Source organism: Mastomys coucha, unplaced genomic scaffold (genome assembly GCF_008632895.1).
Source record: "Mastomys coucha isolate ucsf_1 unplaced genomic scaffold, UCSF_Mcou_1 pScaffold21, whole genome shotgun sequence".
Taxonomy (NCBI): Eukaryota; Metazoa; Chordata; class Mammalia; order Rodentia; family Muridae; genus Mastomys; species Mastomys coucha.
The window spans coordinates 115443727-115461808 of record NW_022196904.1 but is presented as its reverse complement, the minus strand read 5'-3'; the positions used below and the strand labels follow the sequence as shown (position 1 = coordinate 115461808).

General features: G+C 51.0%; 2 protein-coding genes across 2 annotated transcripts in view; one reads left to right on the top strand and one right to left on the bottom strand.

Annotated features, from left to right (window-relative positions):
• Nucleotides 1–3411, top strand: part of Atp2a1 (ATPase sarcoplasmic/endoplasmic reticulum Ca2+ transporting 1) — an 18550-nt gene extending 15139 nt beyond the window's left edge. The window contains exons 15-23 of the mRNA XM_031388245.1: nt 359–694; nt 833–1053; nt 1202–1404; nt 1583–1668; nt 1762–1895; nt 2029–2146; nt 2295–2412; nt 2693–2734; nt 3138–3411. Coding sequence (XP_031244105.1) covers nt 359–694; nt 833–1053; nt 1202–1404; nt 1583–1668; nt 1762–1895; nt 2029–2146; nt 2295–2412; nt 2693–2697 — 1221 coding nt within the window. The 3' untranslated portion in view covers nt 2698–2734; nt 3138–3411. The remainder of the gene's footprint in view (nt 1–358; nt 695–832; nt 1054–1201; nt 1405–1582; nt 1669–1761; nt 1896–2028; nt 2147–2294; nt 2413–2692; nt 2735–3137) is intronic.
• Nucleotides 3368–18082, bottom strand: Rabep2 (rabaptin, RAB GTPase binding effector protein 2). The gene is made up of 13 exons (XM_031388246.1): nt 17600–18082; nt 16984–17193; nt 11939–12096; nt 9678–9788; nt 9252–9596; nt 8290–8385; nt 8108–8206; nt 6886–7041; nt 4950–5127; nt 4828–4839; nt 4678–4733; nt 4325–4441; nt 3368–3960 (listed from the first exon to the last, which is right to left on the bottom strand). Exons 1-13 carry the CDS (start codon nt 17622–17624, stop codon nt 3859–3861), a joined length of 1665 nt encoding a protein of 554 aa, XP_031244106.1. The 5' UTR covers nt 17625–18082; the 3' UTR covers nt 3368–3858.

Here is an 18082-nt window from a genome sequence, read left to right as displayed (position 1 = left end):
TTTGAGATTGGGTTTCTCTGTGTAACAGCTCTGCTCTCCAGAAACTTGCTTTGTAGACCAGCCTGGCTTCGAATTCAGAGATCCACCTGCCTAGGCTTCCCAAGTGCTGGGATCAAAGGTGTGTGCCATCACTTTCTGTGTGCCGTCAGGCCTTTTGCAGCAGGCCTTGGCACTGCCAGTATATGCTAGCATTATAAGGAATGAGAAGTGTTTCCTGGCTCTGTGCTTCCAAGGTCCTGCTGTTGTCTGACAGGTCCCAAGGCAGCCAGCGTCACCAACAGTGCCACCCATCTTCCTCTGAACTTCCTCCATCTGTCCCAGATTCCTCCCTGACCTGTCACCATCCACATCTTTCCAGATGGATCTGACGTTTGTTGGTGTTGTGGGCATGTTGGATCCACCCCGCAAGGAGGTCACAGGCTCTATCCAGCTGTGTCGTGATGCTGGGATCAGGGTGATCATGATCACTGGGGACAACAAGGGTACAGCCATCGCTATCTGCCGACGCATTGGCATCTTTTCGGAGAATGAGGAAGTGACAGATCGTGCCTACACTGGCCGTGAGTTTGATGATCTGCCCCTGGCTGAGCAGCGGGAGGCCTGCAGACGCGCCTGCTGCTTCGCTCGTGTGGAGCCCTCACACAAGTCCAAGATTGTGGAGTACCTGCAGTCCTATGATGAGATCACAGCTATGGTGAGAAGTCCCAGAGGGCTGCCTGGGTCAAGGCTCGGAGTGTCCCCATGCATGCCTAGAGGGGAGGGACTCTTTCTATGTGCAGTAAAGTAAGGCGTCTGGAATCTGGAGTTTCTCACTTTCTCCTTCCATCTTCAGACAGGGGATGGTGTCAATGATGCTCCTGCCCTGAAAAAGGCTGAGATTGGCATTGCCATGGGATCTGGCACTGCTGTGGCTAAGACAGCCTCTGAGATGGTACTGGCTGATGATAACTTCTCTACCATTGTGGCTGCCGTGGAGGAAGGCCGAGCCATCTACAACAACATGAAACAGTTCATCCGCTACCTCATTTCCTCCAACGTGGGCGAGGTGGTCTGGTGAGCAGCCAGGGCAGGCAACCAGAAAAACAAAACAAAAAAAACAAACCAAACCAAAAACAAACAAACAAACAAAAAAAACTAGCACTGAGGGGGGTTGATTATGAGACTTGAAACAAATTAATGTGTGACCTCCTTCCTCTGGCAGTATCTTCTTGACAGCAGCCTTGGGACTGCCTGAGGCTCTGATCCCTGTGCAGCTGCTATGGGTGAACTTGGTGACTGATGGTCTCCCTGCTACCGCCCTGGGATTTAACCCACCTGACCTGGACATCATGGATCGTCCTCCCAGGAGTCCCAAGGAGCCTCTTATCAGTGGCTGGCTCTTTTTCCGCTACATGGCAATTGGGGGTGAGCAAGAAGGGACTCAACTTTTTCCCAGCCTGACCTTGTCCCTGATGTCAGCTTTTCCCAATTCAAGCTGCCCAAATGGGCCTCTTCCTTAGCCATCTGTCTCCAGCTGTGTGAGGCCCTCCTGATACTTAACTCCTCAGCCCTGACCCCAGCTCCTCTCTTCTCCCCACCACAGGCTACGTGGGTGCAGCCACTGTGGGAGCAGCTGCCTGGTGGTTCTTGTATGCAGAGGATGGGCCTCATGTCAGCTACCATCAGCTGGTAGGAAGGAGGCTGCGGGTGGGCGGAGGCGGGCCCTGAGAGGGCATGCTGAAGGCTTCTGTGGTGCTCAGGCTTCTGTCTCTCCTTTTGTAGACTCATTTCATGCAGTGCACTGAGCACAACCCTGAATTCGATGGCCTGGACTGTGAGGTGTTTGAGGCCCCCGAGCCCATGACCATGGCCTTGTCTGTGTTGGTGACCATCGAGATGTGCAATGCTCTCAACAGGTAGGCCCTTTCCACGTGGGTGGGCCCTGATGTGTCTTCTTGGTCTCCCCCACCCCCACCTTCTCCCTCCACTCTGTCTCATCAAATCTTTCTCTATATCTCTGTCCCTGCATCTACCTGGCCTTTGTCCTAGCCTGTCTGAGAACCAGTCTCTACTGCGGATGCCACCCTGGGTGAACATCTGGCTGCTCGGTTCCATCTGCCTGTCCATGTCCCTCCACTTCCTCATCCTCTATGTCGATCCCCTGCCGGTGAGCTGTCCCTCCTCCTCTTTCCCCGGGAGCCCATGCAGAGCACGTGTCCACAGGGTGCTCACAGGGCGTGGTACCCTTATGCCACCCTGGCCCCCTTTTCCTCCCGAGGAAGCACTTGTCATTCCTGATGCTGTTCCTTTCCCAGATGATCTTCAAGCTCCGGGCCCTGGACTTTACCCAGTGGCTCATGGTCCTCAAGATCTCACTTCCAGTCATCGGGTTAGACGAGCTTCTCAAGTTCATTGCTCGGAACTATCTGGAGGGTAAGGGACATCCCTTCTTCCTTGTACCCAGTCCTGAGCAGAGCCCCTGCCCTCTGCGCTGCGAACACGCGCCATAAATCATCCCCCTCTTCCTTTCTAGGTAGGTAGGTAAGTTCTTTTTAACCCTGGTGGGACCAGTGTCCCCCAGTGAGGGCAGCCCAAGCCCTGTCCCCACTCTAGCTATGACTGCTGGGACTCTCCCCCAACCTGCTCAGCCCTATGGCTCCGAGGGCCTCCTTCTCTCTTGATAACGGCCTCTCTCTGTCCTCTCTGGCCATAGGATAACCACCCCCCTCCTCCATGTCTTTGAACCGTGTCACAGGTATTTCCCTACCCACCCTGCCCCAGCTGCTGTACCCTGCCGCTCGCCCACCAGCCCATGCGCACCCCTGCGATCACTTGCGCTCGCAGCTCTCCCTGGAGCCACTGCTGCTGTTGCCACTGCCCGCTTCCACATGAGGGCCATGCCATCACTGTGGGCACTGGCAGCTGTGACTGTGTCCTGGCCATCCAGTCTGCTGGGCTGGGCTGCGCTGCGTCGCGCTGGCTGTCTCTGCTGCTGGGGCTGCGGTGGCTGGGGGGCGGGTTGGGGTCTGGCACACCACAGGTGAGTAGGCAAGGGGCCCTTAGGCCGCTCCAGGTGAGTGTGCAGGAGATGCACAGGGAGATGCAGCTCTCCCTCCTGTGCCCACCTGCTCCATCATGCCCTGACTTTCTTCTTCCAGATCCAGAAGACGAAAGAAGGAAGTAACCAGCCCTTGTGCCCTGTCTTCCCCACCCTAATAGCACCGCGTCTTCAGCCAAAGCTGAAGCACAGACCCTTCTTCTCCCTCAATTCTGTTTATAAAGAAAGTTCTCCACCCCTCCCTTGTCCCCTTCAGCAACCTGCTCTCCCTCTGAACCTTGTAAATCCCCTTCCCGACCTCATGGGGCTTGCAGGGACAAGGCGACTGACTAGCTGACTGCTTATTTATTGAAAATAAATGACAGAAAAGCCTGGCCTTGCTTCCTTATATCTTAGGGCCTATCGACAAACACCTTAGTGTCATACAGTCCAAAAAGCCATTGTGTGTCCCAGGGCTTCTGTGTGAGGAACCCACTGAATCCAACAGCTTCTAGCCATAAGCTGGGAGTGCCCAGAGTAGGGACTGGCTACTGGCTTGAGGTGACAGGGTGGGAGAGCTGGATCCATGAGGGAGCATGGCAGCCTGAAAGCCACAGGGCTCGCTCGGCCTGCACTTTGGTTCTGGAAGGGGGCTGGGACCCTCTTCCAGGTATCATCCCTGAGGGCAGGCCCAGCCACCCTGGATGGAAATAGTGGCCCTAGGGACACCACCATCCAGGTTTGTAGCTGATGGACTCCATTCTGGGACCTGCAGTCCATGCCTCACAGTTCTGGTAGAGAAAGGGGCAGCTTCTCCAGCAGGGAACCTCTCTCCTGGCTCCTCAAGAGCCCTTAATGTCCCTGATGTCCCTGAGGGGTGCCTCGTCCAGGATGCTACGCACTTGTTCCAGCGTCTCTGCTTGGCGGATCCGCTCCAGGCGTACCTGTGTGGTTGGGTGGGAGACATGGAAAGCCGTGTGGAGGAAACAGTCCCTGCCTGACCAGCCAGCCCCTTGAGTCAGCTCCACAGAATCAATCTGTGTTTAGATGGGGTCAAGGAAAGGAATGAGTCCTAGGAGCTAGGCTTTGAAGTCTGGGTGTTGCTGGCTGTTGCTGCGGCTGACAGCATGACTCTGTCATACAGCATGGTATGCAAGAGAGCATCCATGGTTTTGAGGACTAGCTCAGAGTGGAGAAGACCATGCTAGATGTAGAAAAAGGACCTATCCTAATTAGGGACTGTCTTTGTGAGACCTAGGACAAGTCACTCAGAGCCATACCAGCTAGGTAGGAAAGGCCAGGTCATACCTGTAGGGCCTGGGACAGCCGTACAAAGTCCCTCTGCACCTGTTCACTGGTCTCCAGCTCAGCCTGCAGCCGGAGAGCTTTGGCTCTCTGTTCTGAGAGGAGATCTGTGAGTTGGGCCTGCAAAGACAAGACGTGGAGCTGGGACCTGACTCATCTTGGGTTAGATGGATGACCATAGCCATCAGGTGACCCACATTGGTGTCCCTTCAATACCACCAGACTCTGGCCTCCTCTGGCTGGAGCCAGGTGGCTGCTGCAGGGCTTCCTGCCACCTGGTCTGAGGGAGAAATGAACGGTGTGAGGGGAGTCATCACCACATAGCTGTACCAAGTCAGGCCACCGGGGCCACTCACCTTGCGCTGCTCTTGCTGGACCCGCTCTGTCTCTATTCTCAGGCTACACAGGGAGGCTGGGAAGTCAAGGTGCAAGGAGACTGGAAGTCAGGCCCACATGATCCCAGCTCCACTGTGGTAACCCTCCACAAGGTGCTGATCCCTACTCACCCTCCAACACATCTGTAGGAATAAAAGAGAAGAGGTCGGAACTGGATCTCCAGCACACCTCCTCCTGATGCCCATGTACCTGATCCAGGGGGCCCTGTGGCAGCTTGATTGTCTTCCCTTACCTGTCTCTTCTCGCTGCACCCTCAGCTGTCCCTCCAGACTGGCCTTGGCCGCTGTTTCCTCATCCAGTGCCTCCCGCAGCTTCACAATTTCAATGCGCAGGCGCTCGGCCTCATGCTCCTGTGCCTGCTGCCTGGCTCGCGCCTGTTGCCTGGTGTGCCTCACCAGCAGATGTAGCTCCTGCAAGAGACACAGGGGCCTGCTGGGTGCAGGGTAGAAGAGGAAGGCAGGGACCACTGGCTAGGTGGAGAGTGTGGAAAGGGGGAAGGGAGAAGGGAGTTCAAACAGCCAAGAAACCAAATGCCACAGTCAGAGAGGAAAGCAAGCTGGATTTACAGGGGATGAGGGAATGGGAGACTACGACTACCACATGATATAGAGGACTTTAAGAGCAGCGTAGAAAGTTCCAGAATACTTATAAGCCTTCAAATAACTCAAGTTAAACTCTCCATTACGCATATAATGAAAACTCCAATAAGAAAAGGGTACAGAGGACTGGGGATGTGGCTCAGTTGATAGAGTGCTTGCCACGAAGTTATAAGGCCCCAGGGCTGATCTCTAGCACTATGTAAAAACTGAGGACGGTGCCAGGCAGTGGTGCACAGTTTTAGTCCCAGCACTCAGGATGCAGTGGCAGGTGGATCTCTGATTTCAAGGCAAATCTGGTCTACAGAGTAAGTTCCAGGACAGCCACGGATTCGCAGAGAAACTCTAAAAACAAGCAAGCAAGCAAGCAAACAAACACCCCACACCAAAACAACTAACCAACCAACAAAACAAACAAACACCTGAGGAGAGACAGTAGTGTGGGCCTGTAATCCCAGCACTCTTGAGGTGGAAGCGGGACAACCAGATGTTTAAGGCATCCTGGGCATACAGGGCATTCCAAACTGCTTGGACTATAGGAGGGCATCTCAACAAGCCAAACCAAACAAATAAGAACAGGAAATAGAGAAATCAAAGACACAGGGTCACACTGGAGTGGATGTCAGTGATAACCCTCGGGGTAGAAGAGGACCTAGGTGATTTTCTGGCTTATGAATAGATTATTTATATATACAACAACAGAGCCTCTCATGGAGGACTGGGTCAAAGACTCTGCGGAACTTAATCTTCAGGACCCAATGTCACTGAGAAACAGCAAACAGCTGTGTGGTGAGTAGGCCCTACCTGTGATCCCACACTCAGGAGGCCAGTCTGTTGCAGAGAGAAACCCTGTCTCAAAAAAGTCAAGGGCTCAAAATATGGTTCAAGTATACAGTGCTTGTCCAGCATGTGTGGTACAGTGGCTAACCCCAGCAGTGGGGACAATACGGGCAGCAAGGGTATAGTAAAAATGGCAAACAAGACCACTGTCCCCTTTACTTTGGCCAGCGCCTTTTTTATTTTATTTTATTTTATCTTTTTTTTGTTTTTGTTTTAAAGATTTATTTATTTTTTATATGTAAGTACACTGTAGCTGTCTTCAGACACTCCAGAAGAGAGTATCAGATCTCATTATGAATGGTTGTGAGCCACCATGTGGTTGCTGGGATTTGAACTCACAACCTTTGGAAGAGCAGTTGGCGCTCTTACCCGCTGAGCCATCTCTGGCTCTCCAGCCCTGTTTTTTGTTTTTTTGAGACAGGGTTTCTCTGTGTAGTTCTGGCTGTCCTGGAACTCACTCTGTAGACCAGGCTGGCCTCAAACTCAGAAATCCGCCTGCTTCTGCCTCCCAAGTGCTGGGATTAAAGGCGTGCACCACCACGCCAGGCTGGCCAGCGCCTTTTTAAAATCTTTCTCTTTATGTCAATCCTGGGAAGACATTATGGTTCAGTCATCAGATGAGGAAAGTAATTCTTAGATACAGCTAATACAAGAGAACAGGGTCTGTCCTCAGGTGTCCTTGGAGAGGAGACAGCCACAGGTCATTGACACTAGGCTTTTGGTGGAATTTACCTGTATGGAGCTTGGCAGGGCCTCGTCCTGGTCCTCCCGCTGCTCTGAGCCCTGGAGGGTGGAGGATGGCAGCTGCTCAGCCCGGAGCCCTTGATTTTCTTCATTTAGTCTTTTAACCTCTTGGCTCAGGCACTTGTGAGAAGTGGCCAGTTCTGCCTGGGAACAATCCAAAGCACAAGGCAATTATATGGATGGGTGTCTCTAGTTCCAGAGGCTAACCTCAAATCCCATTGGCTAGCTAGACTAACATCTAGAAAGCCCTGGCCTCCTGACCTGCTGAAAAAAGGAAAAAAAAAAATTTTTTTTAAAAAGTGGGATTTCTTTGTGTAGCCTTGGCTATCCTGGAACTCACTCTGTAGACCAGGCTGGCCTCAAGCTCAGAGATCCACCTGCCTGTGCCTCCCAAGTGCTGGGATTAAGGGTGTGCATCATCACCGACTGCCTCGGATCTAAGCTCTTCAGATTCTGCTCCTGTGGACACACTGGCAACTTCAGCCCACTGTAGGTATTTCATTCAGATGGCATATTTTTTTTTTAAAGACTTGTTACATGTTCGTGAGTGTTTGCTCGGTGGCAAGTGCTCTTACCCATTCGAGTCAGCTTGCTAGCCTCTGAAACATGCTTTTTTAAAGTAATTGCCAACTTAAAAACTAGGAGGCAAGGGCTGGAGAGATGGCTCAGTGGTTAAGAGCACTGACTGCTCTTCCAAAGGTCCCGAGTTCAAATGTCGGCAACCACATGGTGGCTCACAACCATCCGTAATGAGATCTGATGCCTTCTTCTGATGTGTCTGAAGATAGCTACAGTGTACTTACATATAATAATAAATAAGTCTTAAAAAAAACAAACAAAACTAGGAGGCAATAGAAGCATTTCCAGATTTTGCCTTCTCTTTAAAATCAGGCTGTCTGACCACCTCCGGAGTGGGGCTGCTCAGTCAGTGTCACTTTTCTTTTGGCTCTTCTGACTCTACAGACTAGACCCCAGTAGCTCAGTTCATAGATGGCAGGGAGCACACTTCAAGGTTGTGGGGTTAGTTCAAGATAACAAAGCTGGCCTGTCAGGCCACTGCCCAAATCTTCATTCTCCTAGTGAGAGCAGCTAGATGGGGGGATGGGGCGCAGGGGGACTGCAGGGACAGAGGACTGATATCCTGTCCTTCCATGCCCTCTGGGGCCCCAGGTGGTCCTGACCCTTCCTGTCACCCTCGCCCAGCACTCACCATCTGCAGCTGTACTCGCTCTTGGGCTTGGCTCACAGTTCCTTGCAGAGTTCGTAGCAGCTGCTCTGAGTTCTGGACCTGGGCCAGGAGCACCTGCATCTGAGGAGGAAAGAGTGTGAAAGGAGAGGGGTGCAGCAGGAGGCCAGGGGACGCTGCCGGGATGGCACTGAGGCTGAACTCACCTGCTTGGTGCACTCCTCATTGCTCCGTCTCAGTCCCTCTTGCAGCTCATCCCGCTCATGGCTGACACTTTCCAGCTCCTTCTGCAGCTGCCGCCCCTGCCAGACCCAGACCTCACTTGCTTTTGAGTTCTGCTGGCAGGGGATCATACCTACTCTTCCCTCCCCGACCCGTCCCTCAGGAGGTCCTGCTGCTCCTCCAAAATGGGAAGATGGAGAGATACACTTTACTTCTTTCCATCTCTGCTGGAGTCTGCACTAAACCTAAGTGACCCTGCCCCCAAATTATTTCTGACTGGTTTATAAAGATGCCAATGGTCAATAGCTGGGCAGAAGAGACATAGGTGGGGTTTAGGGTTCCCAGGCTTGGGGTCTGAGAACCATGGGGAGGAAGAAGAAGATGCAAGAGGAAGGAGAAGCAGCCATGGGGGAGGTGAGCCATAAAAACAGGGCCCCGAGAGTTGGCCAATTGGGAGTTAAGAGGAGCCCAGATGAAACATAGTAAGCAGTAAGTAATGACTCGGGGTTATTGATATGTTATAATCTAAAAACATAGAGGGTAGGTAACTGCACAAAAGCTGTGTGTGTCTTTTATCTGGGAACTATGGGTCAAAGGCAGGATAGAAACCCAGGGACTAGGATTAATAATTTCTACAGCAGTTATCTTCTGGGCTAGTTGCAATGCACTCCCCCCGCCCAATCCCCCTACTGGGGACTGAATTCAGGGTCTTGCACAGGCTAGGCAAGTCCTCTACCACTGAGCTATACCCGCACCCTTTCCAGTTTTGTTCCTGACATTTCTCACCATAACATCATCTTCTACAGCACCCCATGCATACCCTTCCGAAGTTCCCTTGCTGGGATTGGACCTCCCTCCCACCAGCCTCTCCGCTGTAGCTTTAGTGCAAGCCCACATATATCCAGGGAGACAGGAATGTCCACAGGCCCTAGCCCAGTCCACTCACCTCTACCTGCAGTTGCTCCCACTGGCTATCTGGAACAAGCTGGTACCCAGGAGGGGGTAGGTAGATGCCCTCGGGGACCAGAGTGCCAGTAGACACCAGAGAAGCTGTCTCTTCCTGCTCAGGGCTGAGGCCTTGGGGGCCTCGTAGGGAGGTACTACCGGCGGCCCCACCGAGGGAGAAGGAAGAGATGGAGGCACTGTCATCGCAGTTGTGGGCAAAGGCCTCAGCAGCTGGGCCTGCGTCCCCACTTGGCTCCTCCAAGGGTTCCAGTGGGGGTGAGGGGTTCCTCGATAGTGGAAGCAGCTCTGTGGAGCCATGCAGGGAGGCAGGCTGCCTTGGTCGTCTCTAGGGAAAATTGCAGGGAAGCAGCTGGGGCCAGTGCCCCAGGCACCCTTCTTCCCCTCAGCACCTCCGGCTGCTCCTCACCTGGATCTCTTGGATCAGCTCTTCAGCCCTCAGCAGCTTTACCTTCAGCTCTGCAATCTCCTGCTCCATGGGCAACACGATCTCCCGCAGCTTTTCTGAGTCTTCATGGGCCTGGAGCGATGGGGGTGTTGGGAAGTGACAGCCTCCCCCATCCTCAACGGTGGCCACTAACTGTTCTCATCCTCCCTGAAGGTTGTGCCCACCCATTCAAGACTCCAAAACACACGCGGTCTAAAGGAGCCAAGGCCACGACTAGCTTCCTCTTGTCCTCTTATTCTTCGTAAAATTCTGCCCCAACTTCCATCGTTTAAAACCGTGTTCACTTATTCTTTGAGAATTTCATAAATGTATAGAAGTGTTTTGGTCAAATCCACCCCAGTCCCTCCCTGGCCTCAACATGCATCTTTTTATATCATAAGATCTCAGATTTTTTTTTGTTTTGTTTTGTTTTTGTTTTCGAGACAGGGTTTCTCTGTGTAGCCCTGGCTACACTCTGGAACTCACTCTGTAGACCAGGCTGGCTTCAAACTTAGAAATCTGCCTGCCTCTGCCTCCCAAGTGCTGGCATTAAAGGTGTGTGCCACCACTGCCTGGCTCAGATTTTTTTTAACTGGGCACAGTTGAAAATGGTTTCAGTTTTCCAATACCATCCATACCATTCATCCCATCTATCCCATCTATACCATCTATACCATCTATACCTCTCAGCTGTTCTGGGAGTAAAAGTGATCACATAACTTAGTTCTAGCTAATGAGATGTAAGCATGTGCTTAACACATGAATTTATAATCCATCTCCTTATAAGAAGGCATGTCTCTCTTTCTACCATCTTGCTGGCTGGAATGTGGACATGACTGCTTGGCACTCAAGCAATCATCTTGGACCATGAGACAACCTACCAGCTACAGTCAAACAGCAATACAGAAGCCTAAATTTCTCTTCTTTTTATAAAATAAAAATTATTTTTTTAATCTTATGTATATGCATATTTGGCTGGCATATATACACACACACTGCGTGCTTATCTGGTGCCCTCAGAAGCCAGAAGAGGGCAGCTGATCCTCTGGGACTACAGTTAGAGACAGTTGTGAGTCACCAAGTAAGTGCAGGGAACTGAACCTGGATCCTCCGAAAAAGCAGCAAGCGCTCTTAGCTGCTGAGCCATCCCTCCAGTCCCAGAAGCCTGGGTTTCTAATGGCTTACTGAACTGCTTTATCAGTCTGGACTTTAAAGAAAAAAAAAAAAAAAACCCAACTTCCTATCTTATTGAAACCCCAGCTGATCTAGGTTTCCAATCCCATGCAGCCAGTACCTGACACCTCCCCCTTTCTCCCATCCCAATCGTAAGACTTAGCTGACACACCTTCCCTTTCTCCTGTCCTAACCATAAAGAGGACCATTTTTTGGTTGTCTCCTTTCAAGCTTGGGATCCTGTGTGAGGTCAGTTAAAAAGAAAGAAAAAAAAAAAAAAAGAAAAAACCGTCCCTCTTCTGCCACATCTCCAGGCAACAGCCAGTCATGCTTCATCCATTACCACCTTTCTCAACTGATTCCATTTCAACCTCTTGAATTCCCCCAAACTCTCCTTAGACAAATTAAGTTAACACTCCATGTGTCACAGACAGGCTAAGCCATCTGAAGTCTTGGGACACACGCGCTGTGCACAGGTAAACTACACAGCCCAGCTGAGTGCAGGGCAGCCAGCGTCCAAACTTGCAAACAGCACCTTCTAGTGGAAGCTGCACGCCAAAGCCTTTCTTTCCTGGGCCCTGGTTTTGATTTTTGTTTGATTTTTGAGGTAGGATCTCACATCCCAAGCTGGCCTTGAACTTGGGTTTCTGATCTTCCTTCCTCCACAATGCTCTGGGTAGAGGCCTGTGTCACCATGCTGGGTTTTATGCAGTGCTGGGATTGAACCCAGGGCTTCTGGGATTGAAACCAGACCTGTCACCACACCCCTCTTCCTACTGTGATTAATGAGTGTTAAGAAAGCGTTAGACCACAGGGGCTGAGAACAAAACAGTCCACACAGGTGAGCACTCAGAGCAGTGTCTGGCACAGAAAGGGTTACTTTCCTTCCTCTGCATGACTGACCTTTTTTCTAGAGGTAAATAAACCTCTAGCAAGGATCCTGCTAAGATCTCAACATTGGGAGGCTCTGTGTTCTACCCGGAATCATTACTGTGTCCAATGGCAGGCTACGAGACAACAATCACTATCATTTCAAACCCCAGGGATAGGGCAGGCCGTCCCGACCCCACCTTTTCCATTTGCTTCTCCAAGGAGTCCAAAGGGTGGGCCCGGGCCAGCAGCTGTTTGAGGTGGCCCAGCTCTCGGTCCTTCTCCTCAGAGTCCTGCTGCTGCTGCTGCCGCTCTTGTTTCAGGGCTGCGATCTGGCTCTCATAGCTGCTGATGGAGTCTGTGGGCAGGAAGCGTGGGTACTTGGTGCCTGCCCTCTCCAGGGTGATCAACTGCAGTAGTTATGAGCTGGGCAGAAATGGCCCCAGGCAAGGCCTCAGCACCTCTTGCACTAGGGTCCTCAGTAGCAAAAGGGAGTGCATGACCCTGAGTACTTGACGATGAAGGAAGAGGACATATGGGAGATGTCAAACATCTGGTATACAGTGAGGACCAACTGGACAATATGTTGCTCAGATATATCCCAACTGAAGAACTGACCACAGGATATTTTTACTAAAAATAGGCAAGCATGAGGCATTATTATTATTATTATTATTATTTGTTTTGTTTTGTTTTGTTTCGAGACAGGGTTTCTCTGTGTAGCCTTGGCTGTCCTAGAACTCACTCTGTAGACCAGGCTGTAGACCAGTTTCTTGAACTCAGAAATCCGCCTGCCTCTGCCTCCCAAGTGCTAGAATTAAAGGTGTGTGCTACCACCACCCGGCCTTATTATTATTTCTTTATTTTTTGTTTGTTTGGGTTGGGTTTTGGTTTTGGCTTTTTTTTCTCTCTCTCTCTCTCTCTTTGGTATAGCCCTAGCTGTCCTGGAACTTGCTCTACAGACCAGGCTGGCCTCCTGAATGCTGGGATTAAACGTATGAGCCACTACTGCAGGAGGCCTTGTTATTAGTAAAAACAAAGGAAGCAATATATCAGAAGAGCCAAGAACAAAAACAGAATCGGCTTTGTCCAAGCAGAGCAAACACAAAACAAACTAAGGTTCCCCACAACCCAGGTAGAAAACTCCCTTAGCAAGAGACTGTTCTGGTGTGTGCAGGAGAGAAAACTGAAAGCGCTCCTTTCAAATCCCAAGGAACACATTCACTCAAATATGAGAAAGTGACCTTTATGGTTAGCCTTGGCATGATGGAAATCAAAGACAGACTGAATATCTTGAGACACAGCCTGAAGATTGGAATGAATGGGAGAGCTGACTAAATAATGATAGCCAAGTTGGGCAGACTGGTGACTGTCAATTTCCAAATAGCCAACAGCTGTTTTTTGGGTTTTTTTGTTTGTTTGTTTTTGTTTTTCCCCAGACAGAGTTTCTCTGTATAGCCCTAGCTGTCCTGAAACTCACTCTGTAGACCAGGCTGGCCTCAAACTCAGAAATCCACCTGCCTCTGCCTCCCAAGTGCTAGGATTAAAGGCGTGCTCTGCCACCACCTGGTTCCAACAACTGGTTGATGAGTAGTATCTAGGGTCCCCAAATGCCTCTCAGAACAGTGTGATCTTATACTTGATTTTGTGGCTAAAACAAGGCCTGGACCCTAAGACATGTCAGATACCGCTTGGATAGCCTATGACAGAAACTGCAGACACTGATTGCGGTGTGAGCTAGATTTTTTTGTTTGTTTGTTTAAGATAGGGTTTCTCTGTAGAGACCTGACTGTCCTGGAACTTGTTCTCTAGACCTGGCTGACTCTGTCTCCTGAGTGCTGTGATCAACGGTGTGGGCTGCCACCACCCAGCAAGCTGGAATTCTCCTTATGGCTGTTGTCACTTTCTCTATGACTTACGCAGGGGTTAACTGTACAACTGAATAATCCATTATGGTAGCAGAAAGCTAGGCATGGTAGCTCCAGCACTCAGGAGGCAGAGTCAGGGGGATTCCTGTGAGCCAATTCCAGGACAGCTAGGGCCATGCAGAAAGACCCTGCTTCAAAAAAACAAAACAGCCAGGCAATGATGAGGTATGCCTTTAATCCCAGCACTTGGGAGGCAGAGGCAGGTGGATTTCTGAGTTCCAGGACAGCCTGGTCTACAGAGTGAGTTCCAGGACAGCCAGGGCTACACAGAGAAACCCTGTCTTGAAAATTCAAAAACAAAAACAAACAAAACAAAACAAAAAAAGTATGGTAGGCCGGTAATCTAGTGCTTGGAAGTCTGAGGGGGAGGGTTACATAACTGAGGCTAGCTTGCGCTACATAGTGAGACTTGGTATCAAACAAACCAAACCAATCTAAGGGAAATATATCACAAATATAGGGCTGGGAGCTGGCTCAGATGGTAAAGTGCTCACTTTGTGCAAATCCCAGGTACCATATTAAGAAGCCAAGCTCAGCCAGACAGTGGTGGCACACGCCTTTAACCCCAGCACTTGGGAGGCAGAGGCAGGTAGATTTCTGAGTTCGAGGCCAGCCTGGTCTACAGAGTGAGTTCCAGGACAGCCAGGGCTACACAGAGAAACCCTGTCTCGAAAAAAAAAAAAAAAAAATAATGTAAATAAATAAATAAATAGGGTAGAGAGCAACTGAGGGAGATACCTGGTCTCAGGTTTTCATATAAGTGAACACATGTATGCATGTACACACACGTGCACGCTCGCACGCACACACACACACACACATACAAATACATACAGAAAAAAAATTGAAAAATATGATCTGCAGAAACACAAATTGCCCACTTATTTGTATAAATGCTGAAGATCTAGTATCTATTCCTATTAATATGTCTGGAATAATCAATATTTGATAATAGTGATATCTCTGTAGATACAGTGATTAATCAGACAGGCCCACCACCTGGTGATCACAGCTCGGTGAAGTTAGCCATGACAACAGTAGGGGTGTGGGGTGAGAGGACCCACTCCTCAGCTGTGGATCCCTGAGGATGGAGTGGGGGTGTCCCCTGGACCTGGCCAGGACAGGGTGGGGCTAGAGAGAAAGAAGGGAAGACAGAGCGACAGGACCAGCATGGGCTGGTGTGTCTGGGCATGCTGGCACATCAGAAGAGCCCAAGTGTAAGAGTGCGCAAAGGATGAAAGGGGAGGCAGAAAAGGTGACAGACAACACTGGCTCTCAAGGTGCCAAACTCAGGGGTCTGGAAATTAAGCCACAGATTAGTGGCAGGTGGCAGTGATGTTACGTAGATGTTAACCTTTTGTATTTTCTCAGTTACTTATTCGTTTCGTTTTTGTTTTGTTTTTTTTTTTTTCCAAAGCAGGCCTGGAACTTGAAATCTTTCAGATTCTGCCTCCTAAGTGCTGGGATTATAGATATGCAATACCATGCCTGGCCAATACTTGAGGTTTTTTTTGGTTGGTTGGTTGGTTTTTTGAGATGCGGTTTAATTGTGTAGCCCTGGCTGGTCTGGAATTTACTATATAGACTAGGTTGGTCTGGAATTCACAGATACCCCCCTGCCTCTACCTCGCAAATACTGAGACTAAAAGAGTGCACCTGCCATGCCCAGCTTGTTTACTTATTTTGGATTTATTTATAGGCTGGTAAAATGGCCCAGTAGATAAAGATGCTTGCTGCCAAGACCAATAATCTGAGTTCTATCTCTAGGACCCACTCAGTAAAAGGAACTCCCACAAGTTGTTCTCTTTCAGGGTCACACACACACACACACACACACACACAAAATACAATAAACTTTCAAAATTATTTTATTTCTGACAGAGAGTCTTGATGCAGGCCTTTAATCCTAGCACTCTGGAGGCAGAGGCAGGCAGATCTCTGAATTCCAGGCTAGCCTGGTCTAGTACACCAAGAATCTGTCTCAAACAAAACAAAACAAAACAAAACAACAACAACAACCCCCCCCCCCACACACACACATCTAATTTTATTTCTGTATGTGTGTGATCTTGTGCCAGGTCACACATGTGGAGGTTAGAGGATAATGTTTCTGCTCTAAGGGTTAAGGTCAGAGACCAGCATGGGGGGGGGGGGCTGGCTTTCTCCTTCTGCCTTGTGGATTCTAGGGGTTATAAAGTCATTAGGCTTTGCCCACAGAGCTTTCACTGCCCCAGTCCATTAACTTAACATGTACTAGCATTAGATATAGAAGTTGCCAGACTTCCTGGGTTCAAATCTGCCGCTATGTGGCTATACCACTCTGTGCAAGTCAGCCTGTGTTTCTGTGCTTTTCCTGTACACAGCCAGCTAATGACTCCTAACTCAAAGACCTTGTTATGAAGACTAAATACAGCCATGGATGGTAGCTCCTACTCCAAACCCTGGTGGCTGAAGCAGGAAGTTTGTTTACCTTTGAGTTCGAGGCCATATTGGACTATAAAATGAATTCTAGCTAGCTTTAGTTACAGTGGTAAGATGCTGCCAGTAAGACTAGGGAGATGGCTCAGCGGTTAAGAGCACTGACTGCTCTTCCAGAGGTCATGAGTACAAATCCCAGCATCCACATAAAACATCCATAAGAAACAAATTAAAAAAAAACCCATGGCGCGGAGTGAATGGGGGCCAGAGCAAGTGGGGCCTGGAGCAAGAAAAGAAGGGAAGGGGGAAAAAAGATCCTGCCAGTAAAAACAAAAAAACAAAACAGGGCTGGAGATGTAGCTCAGTCGATAGAGTGTTTCCCAAACGTACACAGAGCCCTGGGTTAGATTCCCAGTATTGCATAAAACCCAGCATGGTAGTACTTGCCAATCCACAGAGGCCATGAGACAGAGGGAGAGAAAAAAGGAGAAGCATGTATTTGTGTAGAGTGAGGTAGGGATGCCTGGGAAGGAAGGAAACCATAGGACTAAGCTCAGAGAGAACGGGCTGAGTTTCGAGCCTCGAGGCCCAGATGAAAATGAGGCTGGTTCAGGGAAATGGGAGGTTTTGGGCTCATATTCAGGGCTGATCTGACGTCAGCAAGAACAAGAAATAACACCCATGACTGCTACACTTAGCTGTGACTGACAAGAGTTGCTGACAACACTCGTGGTATTTCTCTGCAAAACAAAAAGGGGTACTCAGATTCTGGGACACAAGTCTTTTCTCTGTTGAGCTACCTGAAGCTCATTTGAAGCCTTCCTCATCCTGCATTCTCCTGCTAGAGGGATGCAGGCAGACAGGCTGCAAGGTGGGTGTGTTGGGAGCGGGTTCCTCACCTTTCAGGATGGCCTGCAGGGAAGCCACCTCCTCTTGGCATTGTCTCTGCACTGCAGCCACTGCCTCCGCCTTGGTGCTCTCGCTCACCTCAGCTACAGCCTTCATAGTTTCCATTTCTGCCAGTGCACCAGCCAGTTCGGCACGAAGCCGACTGAGCTCACTTGTCTCGGATGCATCCTTTTGCTCCTCTTGGGACTGGGGATCCAGCACTGTCGGGGGGTGGACAGTGACCAAGATTTCTTCCCACGGTTCACCAGTCTCCTAACACATCAGGCCACCCAGCAGTCCAGTAACTCAGTCCCAGACTCCATCTGCATGGGCCTCATCCCAATCACTGGCCCTGCCCCTCGCCTAGTCCCAACAAACTTGACTCCGCTGTCTAATCCCTTCCAGCGGCCCCGCCTCGTCCCCTTACCTGCCCAACCCACAGACACGCCCACCGCACAGACCACGCCCACTCCGGTGGGCGCTGTGCCCCGCCCCCTTCCCAAGCCTCCGCGCTGGCCGGCGGCCGCCCGCAGTCGCATTCGGCTCCGCCCCCTGCCCCCTGCTCCCCACGTGCACGGCGGCGCCCTCCCGCACCGATCCCTGGCCGCCCAGGCCGCCAGTTCTCACCTAGGGTTGCTGGCGCAGCTGCCATCGTCTCAGCCCAAACGGCGGATTCCCGCACTCAACTGGTGATGGCACTCCCGCTTCCGGGTCCGCTCGGCTGTTTCCGGATCCGCTCGGCTGTTTCCGGATCGGGTCTGCAGGGGCCGCGGGGGTTGTGGGGCGGTACGGTCAAGAGACGCCGAAAGCACTCGAGTGGACGCCCGGCCTGGGTCCCGCCTTTCTTGCGTCCTCGTGGGGCCGCCCCCGCGCTTTCTCGCTCCCAGGAAGCTCGGAGGGCTTCGGGTCTGCGGAGGTCTTCTCTGGTGCCTGAGAGGCTTCTGAGGCTCCACTCGAGGCCACCTCCTGGAACGCCTGGTCCTAGTCCTCCGAGGACGTAGCGCGCGGCCTCCTCCTTCCCTCCGCCCGGCCGCCCTTCCGCCGTAACCCGGCTCGCGTTACAGTGAAGTGCTGCCCAGCCCGCCCAGCATCTCCGCCCCGCGGGCCAGG

Bases quoted from the DNA above. Each gene is read 5' to 3' on its own strand.
- Rabep2 (XM_031388246.1), bottom strand. From the start codon at position 17,624: ATGGCAGCTGCGCCAGCAACCCTAG. The intron at 9,597-9,677 runs GTGAGGAGCAGC...AATTTTCCCTAG, and splicing joins AGCTGATCCAAGAGATCCAG to AGACGACCAAGGCAGCCTGC. The intron at 5,128-6,885 runs GTAAATTCCACC...TGTCTCTTGCAG, and splicing joins CCCTGCCAAGCTCCATACAG to GAGCTACATCTGCTGGTGAG.